The sequence below is a fragment of the Odocoileus virginianus genome, chromosome 12 (genome assembly GCF_023699985.2).
Source record: "Odocoileus virginianus isolate 20LAN1187 ecotype Illinois chromosome 12, Ovbor_1.2, whole genome shotgun sequence".
Classification (NCBI taxonomy): domain Eukaryota; kingdom Metazoa; phylum Chordata; class Mammalia; order Artiodactyla; family Cervidae; genus Odocoileus; species Odocoileus virginianus.
The window spans coordinates 16,212,596-16,238,405 of record NC_069685.1 but is presented as its reverse complement, the minus strand read 5'-3'; the positions used below and the strand labels follow the sequence as shown (position 1 = coordinate 16,238,405).

General features: G+C 36.6%; 1 protein-coding gene across 3 annotated transcripts; it reads left to right on the top strand.

Annotated features, from left to right (window-relative positions):
• The first annotated feature begins 13 nt into the window (after nucleotides 1–13).
• ELMOD2 (ELMO domain containing 2) lies at nucleotides 14–25,753 on the top strand. 3 transcript variants are annotated; one of them, XM_070474831.1, is made up of 9 exons: nucleotides 14–118; nucleotides 1,230–1,381; nucleotides 2,657–2,685; nucleotides 7,754–7,851; nucleotides 9,560–9,689; nucleotides 12,051–12,184; nucleotides 14,244–14,312; nucleotides 15,145–15,290; nucleotides 22,204–22,318. In XM_070474831.1, exons 2-8 carry the CDS (start codon nucleotides 1,240–1,242, stop codon nucleotides 15,287–15,289), a joined length of 747 nt encoding a protein of 248 aa, XP_070330932.1. In that variant the 5' UTR covers nucleotides 14–118; nucleotides 1,230–1,239; the 3' UTR covers nucleotide 15,290; nucleotides 22,204–22,318. The 3 variants fall into 3 exon arrangements, with proteins under 3 accessions (XP_070330932.1, XP_070330929.1, XP_070330930.1); XM_070474828.1 differs by having other exon boundaries at nucleotides 16–118; nucleotides 15,145–15,278; nucleotides 22,204–25,753; XM_070474829.1 differs by lacking the exon at nucleotides 14–118 and adding an exon at nucleotides 178–755 and having other exon boundaries at nucleotides 15,145–15,278; nucleotides 22,204–25,753.
• The last annotated feature ends 57 nt before the right edge of the window (nucleotides 25,754–25,810 follow it).

Here is a 25,810-nt window from a genome sequence, read left to right as displayed (position 1 = left end):
CCGGGTCGCGGTGCTTGCAGGGAGCGCACGGCTCGTAGCGTCGTTTCCGTTGCCGGCAGTTTGCAGTTGGGGAAACCGAGGCAGCTCCCGCGCCTCCTAGTTCTTCCGCTCCCGTGAGGTGGCTGCTGTTTGTTTTCCTCTCGCCGGGTGCTGCTTGCGTGCGGCTTCGCTGGAGGCGCGCGAGCCCCGCGGCGTCCTGCGGAAAGTCCATTGGGCGTCCGTGCCGGCGGGGCTTTGTGCGAGCCGTTCCCTCCCACTCGCGGGCAGGGCGCGAGCTGGGCTCCGCCAGACTCCGGGAGGGGGGCTCGATGGCGCAGCGACCCCCCGAGGTTTGGGGAGCTCTGGCGCCGCGAGGCTGGCGTTCCCTCTGCCTGGCAGTTCGGCTTTTGTCCTGATGAGCGCGGACCAGATGGATTCTTTTTAAAGTCACAGTTCAGCCCGTCTCCACAGATTCTGCGCTGACTTGAGGGGATTTCGAATTTGACAATCCCTAGGGAGACGATGTATCGGTGGGAATATTTAAGGCAGGAAGGAGATGAGCTTTTTCCTTCGTTTTTAAGTAATTCCTCCTGACTTGAATTTCCCCGACCCCGCTTCATTTAAGAACCGAAGATTTTTTCCTTAGAGCATAAAGATTAAGTTTTATCGAGGGTGTAGTTTATCACTAAGTATTTCTGCCCTTCACCTGTTGAATGGAAAATCGGCAATTAGCCAGGGTGTGATCTACTTCGTGTTCAACTTCTGTACTTAAATTTGTAAGCAATATGTAGTGTTTTGTTTGCTGGGATCGCCTGACCGGGACACATGTAACTGGGATTATCCACGGGGTTAAGAAGAGTTGTTCCTTATACAAACATTTCTGATATATGCTATATTTGATTTAATCGTTGCCTTAGCTGGGGTTCTTTCGTTCTTGGGCTGTTGATCCCTATTCTCAAACAATAAGAAATTAAATAGTGAACCGAGACCTTGAATCTAAGTAAGTAGTTTGATTTTTACAGTTAATTGTTTAAAAGAGGTAAATAGACCGTTTGACCAGCATCATTTAATTAATGTAAATGGCATATATGACATCTGTCTTTGTTTTCTTAGCTGCCTAACACTACTACAAAACAGACATGATGGATTAACAATATAATTTGGGATTCAATGAGTTGAATAAACTAATTTTTCCCTTTTTAAAAACCTAATTTAGGGTCATTAAACCTGTCATATATTTCCTTCTGCAGGGAAAAAAAAATGTTTATTGCTTTGTGGGAGTTCTTCTATGGGCACTTTTTTCGATTTTGGATGAAATGGCTCTTACGACAGATGACTGGAAAATGTGAATTGCAGCGAATTTTTGATACCTATGTAGGTGCACAAAGGACGCACAGGATAGGTAATGTTTTTCAAAAAAGAATGATTAAAAACGAATAAGATTCTATTTTTCTCAGTACTGATAGTGACAAATGCTCTTATGTATCATGATCAAATCACTTAATCTGTTTCATTATCTTTGAATCCTTCTAACTCTAAAACTGATTTTATGGAAAAAGAAACAATTATTTAATTCATCAGTTGTATCTTAGATTATGGTTGCAACCTACTTTCTAGAAAAGAATGCCTCTCTACTACTGTTACCCCTTTGAAATTTTCACTTAAGGAGATCCATTTTGACATTCAGCATCCTTCAGTCTTATTCTCTCAATGTAGTTCATGAAAGAACAATCATAGGTATCTGGTAATCCCTAAGAAAGATCATTAGACTGGAAATCTGCTCTGTCATAAACTGTGTAGCCAATAGCCACATGTGGCTATTGAACACTTGAGATGTGATTAGTTTGAATTGAGATGTGCAGAGGTATAAAATGTATGCTGGATTTCAAAGTCTGTGTGAAAGAAGAATGTAAAGGTGTCTCACTAATAATTGTTTATATTCATTGTATGTTGAAGTGATGATATTTTGGATCCTTGGGTTAAAATATATTGTTACTTTTATCAGTTTCTGTTACTCTTGTATGGCTACTAGAAAATGTTAAGATGTAAATGTTAAATGTGAACATACATGGTTCACATTTGGGCTTGCGTTATATTTCTGTTGAACAGTGCTGCTCTAGAACTTTCTAAAATTGATCAGCTTTCCATGCTAAATTGGAAGTATTACCTTAAATTAGAACACAGATGAATGAGAAGTGCAATTGAGGTCATTTCTCTTTGACCAGAGTAAGGCAGACCAGGGGTGGACTGCACTTCATGTTCGCTGTGTTAAATGGGAAAAGCATGACTTAACCAAAACCTCTTTTGTGTTGAACATCTGCCCTTCAACTAAGAAATCCACCCCTCTTAGATTTGAGGAGTCGGTGTTGGTAGCCAAGACAACAGGCAAAGAATGGCAGTCAGGGAGGGAACCTCAGGGCATCTGGATGACTGCAGGGTAATTACTTCCCAAGATTTTTCACAACTTTCTGGCTGACTTACATTCTTGGTTGATCTTAAGAGTTGCCTTTTTGACTGCTCTGAGGAGAGCAAAGTATTTCTTGATAAGAAAAAAAAAATGTAAAAATTATATCATCTAGAGCTATTAAAATAATTTATTTTCTCAGTATTTATAGTATTTGTTTATAGAGTAATTCACAAACTATTTAAGTAATAATATTCTTTTTCTTCTTTTCAGAAAATTCCTTGACATACTCCAAGAATAAGGTAGGCTCATATCAAGGTAATAATGCTAGAAAATTAACTTGGAGATACTTTTTCTTTAAAAGAATGTCTCAGTTTTAGAGTTAATTATTTTTAGTGTGCTACTAGAAGAGTCTTTGCTGCAGAGAGTGTTGGGTGAAGTTTTCCCACTTAAGAAGTAGTATTCTATTTTTTTTAAACACTTTTTTCTCTTCGTGTGTGGGGGGAGGGGAGGAGCGTGCAATACTTGTCACAAAGAAGTATTTGAATAATTTGTTCTGTTCTGAGGTTTTGCTTGTTTATTTTACCTCAAAACTTGATAACTTGTGGGAAAGGAAAGTGTTTAAGGGGAAAGCTTTCTCATAGATTGTGTCCTTAGGATAGGTTTGGATAGTTATTTGGGTTTTCTATAGAAAACCTTTTGATCTAAAATAAGTCACTTTTTATTACTCATGCTATTAGTTAGTTATTGCTGTATTGTTGTTGTTTAGTCACTAAGTTGTGTCCAACTCTTTGTGACCTCATGGACTGTAGGCTCCTCAGTCCTCCACTGTCTCCACAATTTGCTCAAATTCATGTCCATCGAGTCAGTGATGCTATCCAACCATCTCATCCTCTGCCACCCACTTCTCATTTTGTCTTCACTCTTTTGCAGTATCAGAGTCTTTTTCAGTGAGTCGGCTCTTTGCATCAGGTAGCCAAAGTATTGGAGCTTCAGCTTCAGCATCACTCCTTCCAATGAATATTCAGGGCTAATTTCCTTCAGGATTGACTGCCTTCATCTCCTTGCATCCAGGGGACTCTTTTAAGAGTCTTCTGTGTAACAGACTTATAAAATCTCAGTGACATATACCAAAGTTAGTTATTTCTTGACTCATATATCTGTGGGCCGACTGGACAGGCTCTTCCTCAAGCTGGTGCCAAGTTCAGGTCTGTTCTAGTTATCTCATTCTGGGATCCACATTGAAAAGAATCCAGATTGATCCATAGTGAATCGTTGGAGCTCCAACCACACAAACATATTTTAAGTTTTCTTGTGTCATGTGTCATTAATATGCCTAGAGTAAGTTACCTGGCCAAGCCCAAGTCAAAGGATGGAGAAATACATTATGCTCACCATAAACCCATGTTAGACATGTGGGTATGTAACTCACTTACATGGGAATGAAAACTAGGGGCTGATTATTCAGTCTAACACATGCTATGCTTCCCTATAGTAGTTCACAGTTTTTTCCCTCTGTATATAGATTAGTTGGTTTGGCAGAGGTAGAGTATGGGTCATCTAGACTCTTGTTTGAATAACATAGTGGATCACAACAAACTGTGGAAAATTCTTAAAGAGAAGGGAATACAAGACTGCCTGACCTGCCTCCTTAGAAATCTATATGCAGGTCAAGAAGCAACAGTTAGAACTGGACATGGAACAATAGACTGGTTCCACATCAGGAAAGGAGTACGTCAAGACTGTATATTGTCACCCTGTTTATTTAACTTATATGCAGTATATCATGCGAAATGCCAGGCTGGATGAAGCACAAGCTGGAATCAAGATTGCCTAAAGAAATAGCAATAACCTCAGATATGCAGATGACTTCACCCTTATGGCTGAAAGCGAAGAAGAACTAAAGAGCCTCTTGATGAAAGTAAAAGAGGAAAGTGAAAAAGTTGGCTTAAAACTCAACATTCAGAAAACTAGGATCATGGCATCCGGTCCCATCACTTCATGCCAAATAGATGGGGAAGCAGTGGAAACAGTGAGAGACTATTTTGTGGACTCCAAAAATCACTGCAGATGGTGACCGCAGCCATGAAATTAAAAGACACTTGCTCCTTGGAAGAAAAGCTATGACCAACCTAGACAGCATATAAAAGCAGAGACATTACTTTGCCAACAAAGGTCCATGTAGTCAAAGCTATGGTTTTTTCAGTGGTCATGTATAGATGTGAAAGCTGGACTATAAAGAAAGCTGAGCACTGAAGAATTGATGCTTTTGAGCTGTGTTGTAGAGAAGACTCTTGAGAGTCCCTTGGACTGCAAGGAGATCCAACCAGTCTATCCTAAAGGAAGTCAGTCCTAAATATTCATTGGACGGACTGATGTTGAAGCTGAAGCTCCAATACTTTGGCCACCTGATGTGAAGAACTGACTCATTTGAAAAGATCCTGATGCTGGGAAAGATTGAAGGTGGGAGGAGAAGGGGATGACAGGATGAGATGCTTGGATAGCATCACCACCACGATGGACATGAGTTTGAGTTCAGGAGTTGGTGATGGACAGGGAAGCCTGGCATGTTGCAGTCCATGGGGTTGCAGTGTCGAACACAGCTGAGCGACTTCACTGTCACTATACATCTATAACTTTTTTAGATATTCATATATGTTTGTATTTGGTTATAATGTACAATGTGGATCTAGAGTTTAGGGTCAAAAAATGTTGACTTGCTACTACTGTCTAATGATACTGATATGAGTTCCTGATTCATGCCAGAAAGAAAATGGACACTGTTGAATGTTGCAAGCTTATCAGTTAAGTTCTGGAGAGTGACCTATAAAATAGGTGCTTTACTGATTTAGTCTTTTATTTATAAATGGTCAGTATAACTCATACATGAATGAATATTGTGGTGGGGAGCAGTTCAGAGTCCTTCCTTTTTGTTCAGAATCTTATAGAATCTTATTTCAGAATCTCTTTCTCTCCTTTTTTAATGAGACTATAGGGATCTAGAGTGTTACCAAATTGCTGATTGTAAAAATTTGTTTATATGTGTCTACTCATATAGTTCCTTTAATAACCTGGAACACAATTTCATGAAGTAACAACATCATAAATTGTAGATGAACATCTGGAGAGATTCTGGAACTAGGACCTCTCTTTCACAGATCTGTCTATATAACTTATTATTAAAATTGATTTTAACATTTTCAGTCATGGAATTTGCTAATGGGATTTCATGTGTTGTAAAATTATGCCTGAATTAAGTGAGACTGTATGTGTTACTTTTTAAGAGCTCTAGTGCCTTAGTCAAATCCTTGAGCAAAGATTTGAGTGGTTGCTATATGTTCAACATTCCATCAGGGTCTTTGGGATATGAAACAGGAAGTAAAGAACAAAATCTAATGTAATTATAAATAGGCATCTGGAGATGTAGGAGGTAAGGTGGGCTAAGGTGAAGTGTCTGGAAGCTTTAAGGTAATAGTTACAAGTTTAAAGAAAATAAAATGTTCATTATCTTTTATCTCCTTTATTGGCTACTAAAGTTCACTAGAGAACTAAACATTAAAATTGTATTCTTATTATTTTATTTTTTAAAAATTGCTAATTGTGTTTTCAAGAGCATACTAAAAAGAAATGGTCAACAAATGGGTGGTTAAATACTTACTGAATTAAATCAGAGGAGCTTTGTTTTCTTGAAGTTTTGAATCTAGCGTAAACTTGTCAATAAGCTAATGGGTGAAGTCTCATCAGTTTAGACATACAATATATGGTGTGTGTTTTATCTCATTTGCATACTTCATTTATCAATACTTTGTATTGATACAGAGTAAAACTGATTTCTGATTTTGTGATATTTCCATTAACTTTGTGTACTTCTTTATTTCTGTGAAAAAAGTCTAAGTTCCAATTCTGTCATTTTCTTTGGCTTTGCAAGAGTACTCATTGTAAAAGAAAGGTATTAATATCCACATGGTTGTTTTAAGACTAGAGATGTTAATATGGAAGCAGTAATATTTAAAAATAATAATGTTTTCAAAGTCAGTGACTGTAACTTGCCACATTAACAAAGTAAATCAGAAAAATATGGTCATTTCAGTAGATATTAAAAAAATTGTTTTGACAGAAGAGTAAAAGGAACTTCATTGTCATATTAAAGGCTGGCATGGTATACAACACTGAAATATTGAATGCTCTGCACGTTCAGTTGGAAAAAATGAGGATGTTTACTCTCCTTTTATCCAGCATTGTGCTGGAAGACCTAAGCAGTGTAGTAAGGCAAAGAAAATAAATCTAAGACATAATGAGTGAAAAGAAGTAAACTGTCTTTATTAACAGATGGCATAGTTTATGAGTATAGAAAATCCTAAGAAATCTAAAAATTACTAGCGTTATTAGTAAATGAATTTAGCAATGTCATAGGACATAGTATGTTTCTGTATGTTAAGATAAACTTCAGAAAAACAAAAAAGAATAATTCCACTTACAGTAGCATCCAGCAATATAAAATACCCAGGGATAAATTTAATGAAAGCTGTGTAAGACTTCCACATTACAACTCCTTTTCCTGAGAAAATTAAAATGGAAAGATATACTGTACTCATCAATTAGAAGAGTCAATGTTATGATGCCAATGCCCAAACTGACCTGTGGATTCAATGCAATTCCAGTCAAAATCCCAGCAAGTTATTTTTGAAGGGAGTGGCAAGCTTATTTAAAGTTGATACAGAATTTTAAGGGACCTAGTATAGCCCAAATAGTCTTCTCAAAGAACAAAGTTAAAGGACATATACTATCTGACTTCCAAGACTTTCTAGGCAAAGAGATAAATAAAACAGGTGAGAGAAGAGAAATAGGCCACATGTAATTTTTAAAAAGAATACTAAAGCAATTCAGTGAGATCAGGAAAGTATTGGAAAACCAATAAAGTGCAGGAACAGCTGGAACCAAATTGGGATGGTAGGGGGTGGGGAGGCTCCTATCACACTCTTCTTGTGAAATTAATTTGATATGGACTTTAGACCTATATTTAAAATGTTAAGACTTCTCAAAGAAACCATAGGAGAATATGCATCTTCTACCATGGGTTAAGCAGAAGTTTCTTCTAGAGAAGACAGAGCATTACCATTTAAGAAGAAAAGAGAAAAATCAGACTTCATCAGAAGAAAAACTGCTTATCGAAAACGCCTTTAAGAAATGAATTGGCAAGCCACAGAGAAAACATTTATAGCACATATACCTGATTAAGGACTTATATCCAGTAAAGAACTTTTTAGAACTCAGTAATAAAAAGACAGCACAATTGCCCTGTTGAAAATACTACTTTTTTTCCCCAGCTATAAGAGATTTTTCTCATACAGCTTTCTTTCACACAAATAGGTTTTACAGAGAGCTCCACTTGTTGTTCAGAGTGAAGTGGACAGATGTGTAGAAGATATAATGAAGGAAAAGAATATTAACCCTGAGAAGGATGACAGGTGTGTTTTTACAGTATTCTCATTTATCATGCGCTTACATCCTGTGAGATTAAAGATCACACAAAGTTGTGAAACATTAGAGGTGAAAGGTTTGTGAAAATCATCCAATTCAATCCTTACACTTCACTCGATGAGGAAGTGACATCCAGAGAGGTGAGTAGTAGGAGATCTAAAACCTGTATCTTTGAGTCCCAGGACTTCCCTGGTAGCTCAGATGGTAAAGTATCTGCCTTTAATGTGGGAGTCCCGGGTTTGATCCCTGGGTCGGGAAGATCCCCTGGAGAAGAAAATGGTAACCCCAGTATACTCTTGCCTGGAAAATCCCATAGATGGAGGAGTCTGGTAGGCTAGAATCCATGGGGTCGCAAAAAGTTGAACGACTTCACTCACTCACTGGGTCCCAATCCAGTACTATTGCCAATTTATCATCTGCCTTCTCTAAAATAGCTTACCATTACTTTCCCAAAGTTAAATGCAATTTCAGCACCTGTGTCCTTCTTTGTGTTTGAAAATTCAGTTCCTCCATCCTCCTCCAGGAAGGTCCTCTGTTACACAATTAACCCATTATCAGCACAAGTTTATTGATAGTAAATACTTAGCAATTTTTCCTTCATTTGGTATTTTCTATGTGGCTATTGAGGAAGGAGTCATTATTTAGGCTGAAACAGGGAAAGGTACAGGAGAGAACTGAGATGATGATTCCACAGAAAAGGGAACGTTTGGGCTGTACCTCATTGAGCGGGTCGGAGAGAACATTTCATGCAGAGAAAGAGGCTACAAGGCACAGGGTCCTTGAGTATCTGGAAATGATAGGGAGTCCTTTGTAGCCAGAGCGCTGCATAGGCACGGAGCAGAGGGTGGAGAAGAGCGTAGGGGGGCGAGGTCAGAGACACTGCGAGAAGGCTCGCCGGTCACACTGAGAAACTTGGATTTGTCCTCTGTTTTCTTTCTTTTTTTAAAGCAAACAAGCTGCATGATCAGATATGTATTTTAGGAGATGGAGGGTAAATTTGAGGATATAGGAGGCTGGTAGAAGGGATAAAGACAAAACAGGAAACTGAGTCGTTTGGACAAGAGACGATGAAGCCATAAATACACCAGGTTAAACAGATCTATGATGGGGCCTTTAAAGGATAGTTCAGAGCCACAAAGGATAAGGGCTCAGGGACTTTTTGATGTGTTTTTGATGGAGAGGAATGTCAGAACTCAGCATTCTAGCTTGGGGAACTAGCTTAGTGATTCCGTGAGTAGACTGAGAGACTGAGTTGAGAAAGAGCGTGCTTCTTCAGGGAAGATAAGCTGTTGTGTTTGGGAGAACTGGGAGAACCTGTCATGGCGATGTGCGTTGTTGCATCCTTGGAAAACCAGGTCTGCATTGAATATTGGGCAATAAGAATTGGGAAATGTGTGAGTTGCTTAGAGAAAATGTGAGAAGAAGTGAACAAATGAAGGATTCGCGCATTTTACAGTTTGCAGAGTTTGCTTTTCCTACGCATCTTGCTCTCTGTCCAGGCCTTGTTCTGTCTTATCCTGCGTGATACTTTGTATAATGTTTTGTGTTTTCAGAGGCTTTTGATGCTTATTGTATTCAACTGAAAACTAGAAATTGCTTTCTAAATAGACATATGAACCACAGACTATGAAAGGTGTTGCTTTATTGTGGTAGGAAGGTATGTTTTTTAAAAATAACAATTTTTATCATTTTCAGTTTTAAAATCAGCATGAAGGCATGCTTACTACAGATATCCGGTTATAAACAGCTCTATTTGGATGTAGAAAGTGTCAGAAAAAAGCCGTATGATTCTGATAACCTGCAACACGAAAAGCTGCTTATCAAGGTAAGTTTTTGGCATTCTGTATTTGAAGTGACACTGGAAAATAAATCAGGCTTAAGATAGTAAGGCCTTGTGCAACGTCTAGAGGCTTACACAGCTATCTGATTTCTTTGCCTCTTAGAAAATGTAATCATGCTGGTGAAAGATTTTTCATTAACTTTTTATAATTTTATATATTTTAATGTTTGTTTAATTCTGAAATAAATCATCAACTTAAAAAGGGAGATCTTTTCAGCGGAGAAGTATGGGTCCGCAAGCTTCAGACTTTCCCCATGTCTCATAGAATCCCTCATGCAAATTAAGCATCTGTTCAGCTTCCTCTCAAACTGTGAACATGGAGGCCCCTTTGCAGATCATTATGTCAAATCTTTGGGGATTTATGAAATGTGCTGAATATTGCCACAATAGATTTAAAAATTAAGGGAGTAAAGAAATTTACTTAGAAACTTCCTGTTTCTTATTTCTAGAGTAGAAAGGTTGGTGCAGTAAGGTCAGTGCAGTGCTGAAATGAGAGATTAGACCTGGAGCAAGCTTTCCAAATCATCTACTTTAGTACCTTTGAGGATGAGTTTAGTTCTGGGGCCTAGAGAAGATGAAGTCATTTGCTTCAGGAAGATCTTAGAATGATCAGTTCTGAAATAGAAATGAGTCACCTGCCTGTCCACTTCACCTATTCTAATTGTATTTTTTAATGTTTAAAGTTAGGGAAGACAGCACAGAGCACCTGGTGTTTAGTTTAGTTATAAACTAAAAGTGCTGTGGAAAGAAACATCATTCCAGTAAGAGAGTATCTAAGTTACAGTGAGAGACAAGTTTAAAAACAACAAAACTTTTTCCTTGTTTTCAAAAAGAGTATAAATATGCACGTCACCGAACTTTAAAAACAAACCTGATTTTGGCAAAGAGGATAATAAACCTGCTCAAAGGACTTTTGCTATGGGTTGAGTGCCTGGCACTCACTGAGGCTGGACTCCTCTTTATAACCTTCTCATCATCATTATTGCCTTAACTTCAGACCCTCTCTACACCATCTCTTTAGAGGAGTAAGACCCAAGTCCTAGCATTTTAGTCAGGGGAATTTTCATCTTGGTGATTCATCATGAAACTTACTGAAAGGTAAAGAGCTGGTGGCTGGCAGTGAATCACCCAGCCTCACACAAACTCAGCAGGGTCAGGGGCTGAGGAGATCCAGGTCTCTAAGTGCAGTCTGAGGGCCACCTTCACTAAAGTTAACCAGTGTTTTAACGTTTAGAATCCAGAGTTCCACGTTGGCCTGTGAAATCAGAATCTCCAGGGGTGAAACCCAGAAATTTGATATTTACACATAGTAGATTTTGAGTATTAGTGGTCTTACCTTGTCTCTCACCACATCATTGTGGGCCTCATTCTTGGCATAATCAAACGCTTGCTGAGCTCATGGAGAGACGCTAAGGTGAGCAGATGCATGTGTTAGTGATGAGAGGAGGGACCAGAGAAAACCCAGTCTGATGACTGTATTAGCTTCAGGGCCAGAGTCCTGACCCTGCCTTACAGTAAGGTCACAAAGTCTTCACATTTCATTCTAGGTAACAGGATACTCCTTTCATTAGGAGTCCTTTACTCAACAATGCCTGAAATGATAGTGAAATGGAAAAAAAAAAATGCAAGTATTTCTGTTTTGCAAGTGTTCACAAACTTTCTTATCAACTTTTGTAAGTCTGTTTTGTTTGATGACTTGTGGTGTTGAATTTGGAAAATGACTGATTTTTTTTTTTAAAACTTTAGTTTTCATTGATTAGTCTGTTGCTATCCAATAGTTGATAGCTATTCTTAAATCCTCAGTCTTGGGGAATATATTTACTTACAGACAGGTCATACTTTTTTCTTTTAAAGCTATGAAAATTTGTAAAAATAATGATCATATAGTTTTTAATATTACCAGTATTGTTTCTCCATGATCCCCTCCATATCTCAGACTTGTAGTCCCTCTGACTAGGGACTAATCACCCGCCATTAGAATAAAGCCTACTTAAGAATATAGTGTTTGAGGCAACGGCCAAGTGCCTAGCACTGTGTTCTTCTCAAGGAAGCAGTTACCAATTCTAGTGTATATGAAGACGTGTCATTGTTTTAGATTTCTGTGTATTTGTTACCTTTTCAAAATCTGTTCTTTATTTATATCAATCTTTTACACTGGAATAAGTGTGCTACATTTTTTAGGATAACTGAAACGTTCTCTATAGTCTTTGTTGAGTCTGTGATTTGTCTACAAAAGTAGTTTAACTGAAAGCATTCAGCTTACCAGTATATCAGCTGTGAGAAGGAAAATGTCTTGGTAATTAAGAGCATCACTATTGTTTGTAATATGGAAGCATGTTTATACAGCTCTGGAATCTTCTCATGCCCACGAAAAAGTTGAAGGCTAGAATCTCCAAGCAGTGGGCTGACATTGGTTTCCAGGGTGATGATCCCAAAACAGACTTCAGAGGCATGGGCATACTTGGATTAATCAATCTTGTGTAAGTGAAAATAAATTTTCTTTTCTTATCTGAATGAAATTCCATGTAGTCTCCAATCTTGTTAAGTTTTAGTAAGAATTAATCTGGTTGTTTCATACTATCTCTGAATTTTAATAGCTGCTGTGCTTTAGTATTTACTAATATGCTGGCAAAAATTTGAAGATGTTGCCCATATGCTGTGTGTGTGTATATGATTTCTTTACTTACCAACTTTTCCTCTGTCTCTTCCTACGTTTCTGATGCCTTTTAAGGAATTGCATGTACTCTTTTCTTACTCTTTATATCCTTTTGCCTCGTCTCTCTTGGCTCTCTGATTCCATTTTAGGAAATACAAGCACACAAGATGAAAATGTGCTTCACACTTATTCTTCACCATCTGTGACAAGTGATCTAAATCCTTGACTTTTCAGAGCCTATATGAATTCTCTCTTGTTTTTCTTTTGTTAATATTTATGCTTGGGCGTATATGTGAAATCTCAAAATATGTAACTAAAATTAGAATTGATAACCAACTCTATTTTAGAAATTAACCTGGAAGATTAATATGGATATGAATGTGCACATGGAGATATTCTAGTGTTTGGGCCTGTCCTTGAGTAGTGATTTATAGGCTTATAAAATGCCTAGGGTGGGAACCCTAACCATAACAAAGTTCATATAATTGTTACTGTGAAAGAATTAATTCCCAAACTGAGCTAATTTATGTTAATATTGAGAAAAAATATCTAGATCAATATGGATAAGGCTATTTGGGAGGAAAATAGAAGATATAGTAGGGCTTTGATATTTACAGGTTTTTTTCCAGTAACAAAAGTATTTAATTTTCTGTAATACCTAAATTTATGAGTAGGAAATTTCCCTATATGTCTACTTTTCAAAAGTAAAGCACAGTAGTCTGAAAAATAATGATAATAATAATTACAAAAAAATGAGATTTGCTGGTTTTCCACTTTGATAAACAGAAACTTTGAATTTAAGTAGAATAAATGCAGTTTGTTTTCACTTGGGAAAATTCTAAAGTATTTTAAAATTTATTATTGTTCAGAACACGTAGATCTTTTGTTTTTAGCCTTTAAAGTCCATCTTTTTTTCTTGGTACTTATAAACTACACAGATAATTGTAGCTCAGTTAGATACACTTTCTTCTGATGTTTCCTTTCTTAACTTTTGCTGAGTAACCTTGCTTTTGGCTCATTTCCTCAGAAATCAAGATTTTCAGCACTTGTCAGAAGATAATTTAGCTTAAAACTTAAATAATTTAATAGGATTTGATTCAGTTCTGTGGTAAGGGATTCTGATAGACCTTTAAATAATTTGCAGATATTTTTACTCTAGAGCTAGTAGCTACTAATTTGAAAAATGACTGCAATCCAGATATACTGTTTGGTGGCCATTGATATACTAGAAATGGTTGAAAATATAAAATTAGCTCTGACTTCTCTATAAGATCTGGTCTATAAGAACTCAAAAGAGGTTGCATTAGTACACACCAATAGGATGTATGAGCCTTTATATATTTCTCTTCTGTACCTGCTAATGCTTCTGTTTTATGGCCAGTATTTTAGTTATACCACTCATCAAGGAGGGTTTTGTTTTTATTTGGTTTTTAAGCAAAAGGAAGGCTGTTGACTTTCTTCTGATTGCATTGACAATGGCATTAAGCAGCAGATTTAAGTCACAACAGAAGGAATGAACTCAGGTGAAAGGAAGTGTCCCAAGAGGTAGACAGTGACTATTTTATAAGAAATGTGGAACAAACAGACAGAACTCTAGATTTTCCTTAAGATGGATAAAGAAAAAAATCTCTTGTTGGATCATTTTTTTTGTCAGAATACTTCAAAATCTAGCAAAGGACCCATATCCTATACTAGATAGGCCTGATGGCTCAGAATTAAGTTTTGATTGAGAAATACCTCAGAGTCACTAAAGGATTTGAGATGGAGATTGGGGTGCTTTTGGCAATAGGACTGTCATTTTGACTGTAGCTTTTAAAATTGCTTCTGCGTATCTTCAGTTTGAATAGCATGTTAATTTTGTTATTTTTCTTAAACTTTTTCAGATATTTCAGTGAAAATTACACCAGTGAAGCTCATCAGATTCTTTCCCGTTCAAATCATCCAAAATTAGGGTAAGCTGGATATGTTAAAGAAACTGTAAACTCTTGAATTTAAGTTAATTAGAAGATCTGAATTTGAAAGTATTTCAGGGATTTTTCTAATTAGATTATTTTAGTTAATAAGAACTTTATAAATAATACTGCATGACATTATTTTAATATATGTGATCATAAACTGATTTTGTATGTATTTCAGTTATTTTTATCACAAGATACAGTTTATCTATAAAATGGAAATAAGGACCTTTTAAAAATTTTCTGAGGAAGATTTGAAAATGGGAATGGGAAATGGCTTTGAAACAGGAATAGGAAATGAGATATAACTTTGAAACTTGTGAAGCAAAATGTAAATAGATATTATTAGCTTTGTTGTTCAGTTGCTAAGTTGTGTCAGATTCTTCGGATTATTAGCTTTATTGTTACTTATTTTTAATGTTTAATGATACCTATCTTTGAAAAAGCATTATATTGATAACAGTATTATATCATAAAAATAAATACCCTGATAATGGAGAAACTACCAGATTACCCAGTGTATTTTAGAAATCAGTGAGGTTGTATGTAGTACTCTTTTGGATTTTTTAAAAAGGATTGTGGTTTTAGATAGTCATGTGACCAGAGCTTTATTTTCATGTTTTAGATTAAATCCAGAAAATCAATAGGCTCTAAAGAACAAATTTTTAATCAATTCTGGTTTACTTTCTTAATATGTAGAAATTATTTTAAAATCAATACTGTGTTAGAAATTAATCAGAGTAACATTTTACTAATTCCTTGCATAGTTTAAAATTTACTTTATGAACTCTTTGACTAGCTGGGATAACTGGTAATGTTTCTGACATAGGTATTCTTATGCAATAGTTGGAATCAATCTTACAGAGATGGCTTATAGCTTACTGAAGAGTGAAGCTTTGAAGTTTCACCTCTACAACTTTGTTCCTGGTATACCAACAATGGAACACTTTCACCAGTTTTATTGTGAGTACTGAAGTGAGTTAAAAGTAGGTATTTCTAGGAAAATTTTTAAATCCTTAGTAAAGTGTGTGTATATATATTTATACTTAATATATAATATTTTATATATAATATATGTGTAATATATAATATACTACCTTGATCAAATATATAATGTATGCTTGTCATTTTACTATTTAGTATCTTTGAAAAACAAGATGATGGAATATGGGTTTCCAAGAGTATTTTGTACTTCAGTTTATATATTTGCTGATGTAAAAAATTCAGTGAGGCAGTTTTTTGACATGTATGCAAATTTAGTATTTATGCAGTTTTTCTGTAGACATTCATTTTCCAGTCAACTACAGATGAATTTTTCTTCTTAAGTAGTGGTTAATGAATGCTGTTGAATCAAAGACAGATCATTTGGTTACTTGTGTAAGAAAGTTTAAAGGAATGTTTCACACACACACACACCCCTTATTTCAAGATCAGTTTTTTTTGTATTAGGTTGGGGCTATCTAGTAACTCTTCCTAAAACAGTCATGTTACAACTGTTTCTTTAACTTTTAATGATATTTGAATCTTGAAGGTTTAATGTGAATAAATGCATCTTCTGAAGATATTGCTCAGAAGCAAAGAATTCAGATTTAGCCTGGCTTCATGCTCTCATTTTTCTCCATCTTTTTGTGTCTTTAGATAGGATATAGGAAATTACTTAGATACTAAGTGTCCAGATCATATCATCTTCATCCATTCTCAAAGGAGTCATCCAGGTCTCCAGTTCCATGACCTCCCCTGTCTTTCAGTTCAGTTCAGTTCAGTCACTCAGTCATGTCCGACTCTTTGTGACCCCATGAATCACAGCACACCAGGCCTCCCTGTCCATCACCAACTCCCGGAGTTTACTCAAACTCATGTCCATCGAGTCGGCAATGCCATCCAGCCTTCTCATCCTCTGTCGTCCCCTTCTCCTCCTGCCCTCAATCTTTCTCAGCATCAGGGTCTTTTCAAATGAGTCACCTTTTTGCATGAGGTGGCCAAAGTATTGGAGTTTCAGCTTCAACATTAGTCCTTCCAGTGAACACCCAGGAGGACTGATCTCCTTTAGGATGGACTAGTTGGATCTCCTTGCAGTCCAAGGGACTCTCAAGAGTCTTCTCCAACACCACAGTTCAAAAGCATCAATTCTTCTGCGCTCAGCTTTCTTCACAGTCCAACTCTCACATCCATATATGACCACTGGAAAAACCATAGCCTTGACCAGACAGACCTTTGTTGGCAAAGTAATGTCTCTGCTTTTTAATATGCTATCTAGGTTGGTCATAACTTTCCTTCCAAGGAGTAAGCATCTTTTTAATTTCATGGCTGCAGTCACCATCTGCAGTGATTTTGGAGCCAAAAAAAAATAAAGTCTGACACTGTTTCCACTGTCTCCCCGTCTATTTGCCATGAAGTGATGGGACTGGATGCCATGATCTTAGTTTTCCAAATGTTGAGCCAACTTTTTCACTGTCCTCTTTCACTTTCATCAAGAGGCTTTTTAGTTCCTCTTAACTTTCTGCCATAAGGGTGGTGTCATCTGCATATCTGAGGTTATTGATATTTCTCCTGGCAATCTTGATTCCAGCTTGTGCTTCTTCCAGCCCAGCGTTTCTCATGATATACTCTCCATATAAGTTAAATAAGCAGGGTGACAATATACAGCCTTGACGTACTCCTTTTCTTTTTTGGAACCAGTCTTTTGTTCCATGTCCAGTTCTAACTGTTGCTTCTTGACCTGCATATAAGTTTCTCAAGAGGTGGGTCAGGTGGTCTGGTATTCCCATCTCTTTGAGAATTTTCCACAGTTTATTGTGATCCACACACTCAAAGACTTTGGCATAGTCAATAAAGCAGAAATAGATGTTTTTCTAGAACTCTCTTGGTTTTTCAATGATCCAGCGGATGTTGGCAATTTGATCTCTGGTTCTTCTGCCTTTTCTAAAACCAGCTTGAACATTTGGAAGTTCACAGTTCATGTATTGCTGAAGCCTGGCTTGGAGAATTTTGAGCATTACTTTACTAGCGTGTGAGATGAGTTCAATTGTGTGGTAGTTTGAGCATTCTTTGGGATTGCCTTTTTTTGGGATTGGAATGAAAACTGACCTTTTCCAGTCCTGTGGCCACTGCTGAGTTTTCCAAACTTGCTGGCATATTGAGTGCAATGCTTTCACCACATCATCTTTCAGGATTTGAAATAGCTCACCTGGAATTCCATTACCTCCACTAGCTTTGTTCTTAGTGATGCTTTCTAAGGCCCACCTGACTTCACATTCCGGGATGTCTGGCTCTAGGTGAGTGATCACACCATCGTGATTATCTGGGTCGTGAAGATCTTTTTTGCACAGTTCTTCTGTGTATTCTTGCCACCTCTTCTTAATATCTTCTGCTTCTCTTAGGTCCATACCATTTCTGTCCTTTATCGAACCCATCTTTGCATGGAATGTTCCCTTGGTATCTAATTCTCTAGCCTTTCCCATTCTGTTGTTTTCCTCTATTTCTTTGCATTGATCACTGAGGAAGGCTTTCTTATTTCCCCTTGCTATTCTTTGAAACTCTGCATTCAAATGGGAATATCTTTCCTTTTCTCTTTACTAATCCTGAATTTCCAAGTTTGTCTCCTTCCTAAATTTCTCTTGAATTTGTCCACCTATTTCTGTCCCATTGTAACTGTAATGTTACTCTGTTACTAGGTTACTGTCATAGCTTTTTCCCTAGTCTTTCAGTCATGACCCTCTTCTGGATGTCCACATTGAAAGTATAGTTATTTAAAATGAAAATATAGTTGTTTTCTTTCATCTTGTTACAGAAAAACTGTTTTTCCCTCCTCTAGTCTCGTTTGATTTCTTCTCCTAAATCTCTCATTGACTTTGTGCAAAGGGCTGAAACTCCTGGGGCTTGGCCAGCTGTCTCCAGATTATTTGTCTTCTCTATGAATATATGCTTGTATAATGCTGCTTGTTTAACACAAAAACAAATAGGAAAATAAACAACCAAAAAACTATCCCCCACTCAGCATTTTACCATATTTAAATAAATGTATTAGAGTGACAAGTGAGAATGCAGTACAAAATGAACTCTGTCCAACATTTTTCCCCCGCAGAGGGGTACCTGGAGCATCTTTGGATAGTGTTGCTTACAGTGCTTTCAATACCAGCATCTGCTTTGGCTCCTGACTAGGAACATCATCACAGTAATATGTGCGGTGGCAAAGTCATTATAGGACCTTCAGAGTTGCTTTGTTTCTATCACTCAGATCCATAAGACCTGTGGATCATCCAGGAAGCAGTGAAGCTAATGTTTTCAAATTTCTTGAAACATTTAAAGCAAACACACACACATAAAGACACACATACACTTATCTTTTACACAAAAGTTACCCCCTCAGAATTGACTGTAATGTCTTAGTTAATGTTGTACTCTGATTCAGTTCAGTTCAGTTCAGTCGCTCAGTTGTGACCCCATGGACTGCATCACACCATGCTTCCCTGTCCATCACCAGCTCCTGGAGCTTACTCAAACTCATGTCCATTGAGTCGGTGATGCCATCCAACCATCTCATCCTCTGTCGTCCCCTTCTCCTCCTGCCTTCAATCTTTCCCAGCATCAAGGCTGTTGTTTTTCCAGTAGTCATGTATGGATGTGAGAGTCGGATTATAAAGAAAGCTGAGCGCTAAAGAATTGATGCTTTTGAACTGTGGTGTTGGAAAAGACTCTTGAGAGTCCCTTGGACTGCAAGGAGATCCAACCAGTCCATCCTAAAGGAGATCAGTCCTGGGTGTTCATTGGAAGGACTGATGTTGAAGTTGAAACTCCAATACTTTGGCCACCTAATGTGAAGAGCTGACTCTTAGAAAAGACCCTGATGCTGGGAAAGATTGAAGGCAGGAGGAGAAGGGGACGACAGAGGATAAGATGGTTGGATAGCATCACCGACTCAATGGACATGAGTTTGGGTGGACTCCAGGAGTTGCAATGGACAGGGAGGCCTGGTTTGCTCGGTCCATGGGGTCGCAAAGAGTCGGACAGGGGTGAGTGACTGAACTGAACTGTTGGGGTTCTCAAGGCAAGAATACTGAAGTGGTTTGCCATTGCCTTCTCCAGTGAACCATGTTTTATCAGAACTCTCCACCATGACCCGTCTGTCTTAGGTGAACCTACAGGACGTGGGTCATAGTTTCATTGAGCTGGACAAGGCCGTGGTCCATGTGATCAGTGTGGTTAGTTTTCTGTGATTGTGGTTTTCATTCTTTCTGCCGTCTGATGGATAAGGATAAGAGGCTTATGGAAGCTTCCTGATAGGAGATACTGACTGAGGGGGAAACTGGGTCTTGTTCTGGTGAGCGGGGCCATGCTCAGTAAATCTTTAGTCCAATATTCTACTCTAATTAGAAGAAGCATATTCTAACTGGAAGATAATTTGAAACCTTACCTTTTGAACATAGATAGCTTTCTTTGTTGGGAGATTGAGCCCAATTCATTCGCACAAGTCAGTTCCAAGGTCATAATTTCTATCTAAAAGAAAGAACTGTATAAAAAGATTAGCTTTCACGTTGTGTATTTCCCTGTGATCTGTATGTGTCTCCACTCTCCTCCTTGTCTCTCCTGCCATTTTGTTGTTATCATCTTCCATGGACAAGACTAGAAGCAGCAAGTGGTAATTAGCTTCTTAGTTCTGTTGTCACCCTTTGTATATCTAACATGTAAGCACATAGTCACCGTCATCCTGGGAAGTCACCAACCATTGGTGTGGAGGTTCCAAAAAATGAACTCTTAAATTTGTATAATAAAAAGGCTATGACTGTTAATAGCTTTATTGAGGTGTAATTTATATACCATAAAATTCACCTGTTTTAAGTGTGTAGTTCAGTGTGTTTAAGTAAATTTACTTATTTGTACAACTGTCACCTTAATCCAGTTTTAGAACATTTGTATCACCCCAGTAACATCCCTCATACCTGTTAATTCCTATTCCTGTCGTCCTCCTATTTTTAATCCCTGTGGGGAAACCTCAAGTGCCCCTGCAGCTTTGGTTAGGGACAGTAGAAGCATATATGGAATTGTAAGTTTAGAAATTTTGTATGGTATTTCTGTCAAGTCTGGTGTTTTAAACTCCTGGAGTCAAAGGACAATAGAGGTGTTTTATAGAAACAATCCTTTCTATCACTTTCTAACAGGCTTTAGGAGTCTTATGCCGTTTATGGGCCTGTCAGCATCCTAGAATTTTGGTATCGTCTCTTGCAGTTTCCTCATGTTTCATCAAGTCAACTTACAGTCTCCGTTTTTTTGAGTCATTCTTTTTCTGACACCAGTTTACATTATAACCACCTCACTCTGAAACAAGAAACTACTAGTGTTTTACCCTTGAGCAGTTGGTTCTAGACTGTATAGTCATTTGAATAGGTAATGAAAAGCAATTTAAAAGTATGGTAAATAGCTAAAACCTGATAGCCAGAAATACTAAAACTAGCTGTGTTCTGTAAAATTTAGTTGGGTGTCTGACTTTTAATACTACCAAGAGCATTACATCTCCAAAGTTTCTGATTGTACATCCCTATTATGATACTGGGGATAGGGTGCGGGAGAACAGACTCAATTTATATATGGATGAGTAGTGTGTACTGCTGTGATAATGCATACACAGAATAAATTTTAAATGAAAGATGTAAAATATTAGTTAAAAATAATTACAAGATCACCATCCTCAGCTTGTTTCTTGGGAACAGGAAGCAGATGGTGTCTCTCTGCTCAAAGAGGCCTTATTCTTTGATTCTATCACATACCCCAGTTGACAAAGATCTATTATCAAGGGATTAATCTGAAATCTTTCTTCAGTTGACCTTCTTATGAAATGATATTTCACTGTTGAAGTGTCGTGGTGCTTGTCTGTTATTGTTTGCTTTATAACTAATGTTTTAAAATGGAATTTACAATCATTTCATACTATGCAATTTGTGATAGTGTAGTCACTCTTTGATGTAAAGTCACTGGCTATATTCCCCCGTTTATCTGAAATAGGTCACTTCTGTCACTTCTTGAACAGCCTTTCAGAAGAGGGAATGAGATGCTGGTAGAAACCAAGTCTGGTCTATAAAATAACAGAGACCACTTGCAAACTGTGGTTTGGGCGAGTCATTTAACTTCTCCGCACCTCTATTTCCTCTGCAGAAGAAAGGGGCTAGCAGAGCACTGGATCGTAGGATTGCCATGAGAGTGAATGAGCACATGGCCAGGGCTATAGTAGCATTTGTTAAATAATTAAATAAATGCATCTGGTTGAATCCAAATAGGGTTTAGGAGCAGTTTTAAATTCACATATTTTGCTGTTGTAAATATGTCTATTTACATGTTCATGTTCATTAAATACATTTAACATTTTGAGTGTTAATCTGGCTGTTGTAATGAGGATATTGAAAAACAAAAATCTTAAGCCTATTTAGTGCTCATGTATTCTTCTCAAAAAGAGAAGGTGCTTGACAGTTTGTTGAAAAAAGCAGAAGTAACTCATTTATAAATCAAGTAGAAAACACAGATTTTTTTTGTACTTTGTCCATGCCTGACATTTTCTTGTACTTTCATTTTTCTGTTTCAGGGATCTCTGGAGATAACTTCTCCCCCTATTCTCAGAGTATCTTTTGATAGTATCTAAGTTTGAAGACTTTTGTTGATTTTTTTGAGACAAAGAATAAATGTACTCTAAATATCTTATTGAAGTTGATATTTATTTTGAACATACAAAATATTTTTTAGTAAGTTCTTCAGGTTTCTCTTAAAGATGTTTCTGCTCATTGAATCCTAATATGGAATTTAAAAAATGGTTATACACTTTTAAAATGAGATGGTTGGGTGTGATTTCATTATTGAGCACTATATTTATGTGTTTTTTGTTCTTTGTTTTCAACTTCAGGTTATCTTGTGTATGAATTTGACAAGTTTTGGTTCGAGGAAAAGCCAGAAAGCATTATGTATTTCAACGTGTACAGAGAGAAGTTTCATGAAAAGATTAAAGGACTCTTACTGGATTGTAATGTGTCACTCACTTTAAAAATATGAGTCATCCGTAGTATCTTCTATTTCTACCACATTTTGCACACACAGCAGAATTTATATGTTGTAACAGAAATTATCTGATCAATTACACACCATATATATAATTTCCTACAAAAATATTTCAGAAATTCTATTTAAGAAAGCTAGTGGACAATCAGTGTATGTTTACACTTGTTAATACACTGTCCTCCAAAGGTACCTTATCTTCCAAAGATCCCCTCTGTAGAGTCACATGAACTGCTACAGTTTGGAGCTTGGGACTTGACCCATTCAGTGTAAAAGTACAAATCAGGTATTTTTGTTAAATTGATTGATTAAAATGTATAAAAGTCAGTTTTCATTTTTATGTGTTGTAACGATCAAATTGGTATCTTTTCAAAGCTCTGTTAAGAGTTTTTGGATTTTAGTCTGGAAATGATTTTTTTTTCTTTGCCTTATTTTATTGTAGGTTAATTAACAGAGTAGTTCGTCATGGTTCTCTTTGTTTGCATCTCAATCACACGTCATAATGTTGCCTCATAGGAGCAACAGGAGCGTACAGAGAGACGCTCTTTGTCAGAGAAGACAGAATTATGGCCTTCTTTTTGGTTTCTTTGATTATTTCATGTAATAAGTAATGAGAGAATGACAGTATTAGTGATTAGCTCTTTTGTTTTTAAATAACACACTTTGAAATATCACAGTGTAATTCTAAAGCTTTAAAGACGTTTTCTCATCTTCACGATTTGCTTTTTTATCAGCTACAGAGAAGAAATTTTACTGCTTGGTGTGAGGGCTTTTATGAGGCCTCTCTGTCGGTATACGTTTATGAAAAGAGATGCTCTGCTAAGAAAATCTTGATTATACTCAAAGAACAGGTGCTATTTCAATAAAGCTGTCTTCAAATTTTAACAAGAGAAAAACAAAGCTTTTTAAAGATTTCAGTTAAGCAGTGTTGGTTGATTTTACTTACTGTTAAGTCTTGCCACTCTTTGCTTTGACGCCACCATGTTTCTAGATAATGATGTATGACCTTGTGGGTGTTCTGTAACGGTCTGTGGGATTCTAAAGTAGCCTGAGGATGATGGCTGTGCATTCTGTATAGCTTTATTCTCTGAAAATCTCAGGAGAGCAGCGACTGCTGTCAAGGATTAGGAAGTGATGAGATTCTAACAGGAACAGTTTCTTCTTTGTGTGTTTGACATTTGTACTCATAGCAAAACTAAAAGAGTTTAAAGATAGGTCCATCTGATTACCAAATCCTTCTTAAATCCTACAGAAAGCAGTCTATTAAATACATAATTTAATCTAAAATGTGATGATAGTTAATACATCTTTAAAGTGGTACTTATCAAGCATTTAAGGACTGGCTTTTATATGATATATCAAGACCTAAAACTTTCAAGTATTTGTTTATGTCTACTGACAGACTTCTCTCTTTAAACTTGCCAAAGAGAAGAGTGATATAAAATATTCAATTGGGAAATAACAGATGTGGTGTTGTATAGCACATACATTAAAAGTGCATGCCAAAAAAAAAAAAATACATGCATTGAAATTCTTCTTAACAAGATAAAATGTTATAATTTGGCTCAATTTTACTATAATAGTGGTTTAGATTTTCCGTATTATAGGAATTTTAAAACAGGTTTCTTGTGGGAGACTTCTCAATCCTAGGAATACCTTGACTTCATCTCTTTAAATGTTTTCTATACTTTATCATCCAGCCAGAGTTCTATGAGATAAGAATCAGGTATTAGCCATTAAAGTTCATTTTATCAGGGTGTTTACCATTACATGGAAAGCGATTGTTAGTCTTTTAGTTTTCGCTTAGAAAATACTTACCTTTATATTTAATCTTTTAATAGATGAGGTCTTGAACTGATATGAACCTTTGTCAGTATGCTTTTAAAGAATGATTCAAGTATAGAACGGGAAACTTTTCAAGTAATTAAGTTTCTCCTAGGGGGAAGAAAAACCTTCTTAATAATTCTTTAATAATAATGTTTTTAAATGTCCTTTGAAATTTTGTTAAATAATATATTAAGTCCACCTTTGTATAATATATTGCTCTGTTTTTGTTTAAGATGATCCGTAACCATTTCAGACAATTCTATAGTAAGTTGGTTGAAAGCCACCAATAGATTCTAAGATTTGATAGTTTGAAAGCCAAGCTAAATGTCACCAGTTGTAAATTAGAATGTAACATGAGCCTTCTGATTTTCATGTGATAGTGACATACATGAAAAGAGAAATAAGATAATTGTGTCTGCCATCCTACTTTTCCTTGCTTTCAACATATGTATGTTAGAATTTTAGGTAGCCTAAAAATCCATATTTAGAATCTTACCTGTTTCTATAGTAATAAAATACCAAAGTAGTGATAGAATTGAGTAGAAGGAAAATTGTTCGCTTTAGCGTCAAAAAAGTTAATCAGTGTTGAAATGAATTTTTGTGTGTGCCAGACTGAAGAGTGAATCAGTGATAAAAGTAGTCTAAAAATATAATTACAAGTTGCAGTTTAAATACGTTCTGAAAGACAATCTTTAAAGAATTGAGAGAAATCAGGGGATATCAGTGAACTTAGACCAACCCCTCTTTATATATATAAATATGGTAATATAGTTAGATATAAAAATCAGTGTCTCACTGGCACCATTTATAATTGAGAAAGCAGAATCTTTTTCTTAAAAATGCCTGTCCTGATTTTTTTTTTTCTAAAATGAGCTACTTGGATTTGTATGTATTTTTCTATGTGAAAATATATGTACTCTTCATTTTTATTTCGGTGTCCATAGTTGTTTATGTGCTATTTCTCCCCTTTGCATTCAGTGAAATAGAACTTGGTCAAAGATTTGCTGAAAGGAGAAACATTAGAGGAATGTGAAGGAGGAGTGTTCATTGCCAGAGCAGGAAAGATTACATGTTATCTTGGCACAAAGAGAAGACATTTGGCTTGAAGGGCAATAATGTTTATTATCCTTTTGAATTGGGGACCAGCAGCTATTTTCTCAGGATAAATGGTCCACCCAACTTCTGGGGAGGCTTAATTTCGATTTCATATTTATGAACCTCTCTGATTTTTTTAAATGAGGATTCCTGGAGTTGATAAAAATTGAGAAAAATCATGAGTGAGCCTTTTTTTTCCCTAGCTTCAGCTTTGGATAAGAAAAATGTTTAAATGTAGTGCAGGTAAGACCCAACTACATTACTCTTATAGGGCAAGGCTATGTTTCTGTTAAAGTATTCAAAAAATATTTAAGCAGTAGCTTTCCCTGGGGGAAAGAGTGCTGGTTGGCAACATAAAGAAATAGATTTCTGTCTACTTTGGATAAAGCAGTTAACTTCCTATGTAAAAGCAATAGTTGAAATGTAATGTTTTGTTTGGAATGTTGTGAGCAAATAAAAACATGTTGAAATTGTCATAAGCCTTTCTATTAATACTTCTGCTCCTTCCCATCTTCCTCATCCCTTATTCATGTCAT

What these genes read in the sequence shown, in the direction of transcription:
- ELMOD2 (XM_070474828.1), top strand. Translation starts at nt 1,240, where the DNA reads ATGTTTATTGCTTTGTGGGAGTTCTTCTATGGGCACTTTTTTCGATTT. An exon ending in AACCCTGAGAAGGATGACAG is followed by an intron (nt 7,852 to 9,559) that starts GTGTGTTTTTAC and finishes TATCATTTTCAG; the next exon opens with TTTTAAAATCAGCATGAAGG. An exon ending in TCAAATCATCCAAAATTAGG is followed by an intron (nt 14,313 to 15,144) that starts GTAAGCTGGATA and finishes TTTCTGACATAG; the next exon opens with GTATTCTTATGCAATAGTTG.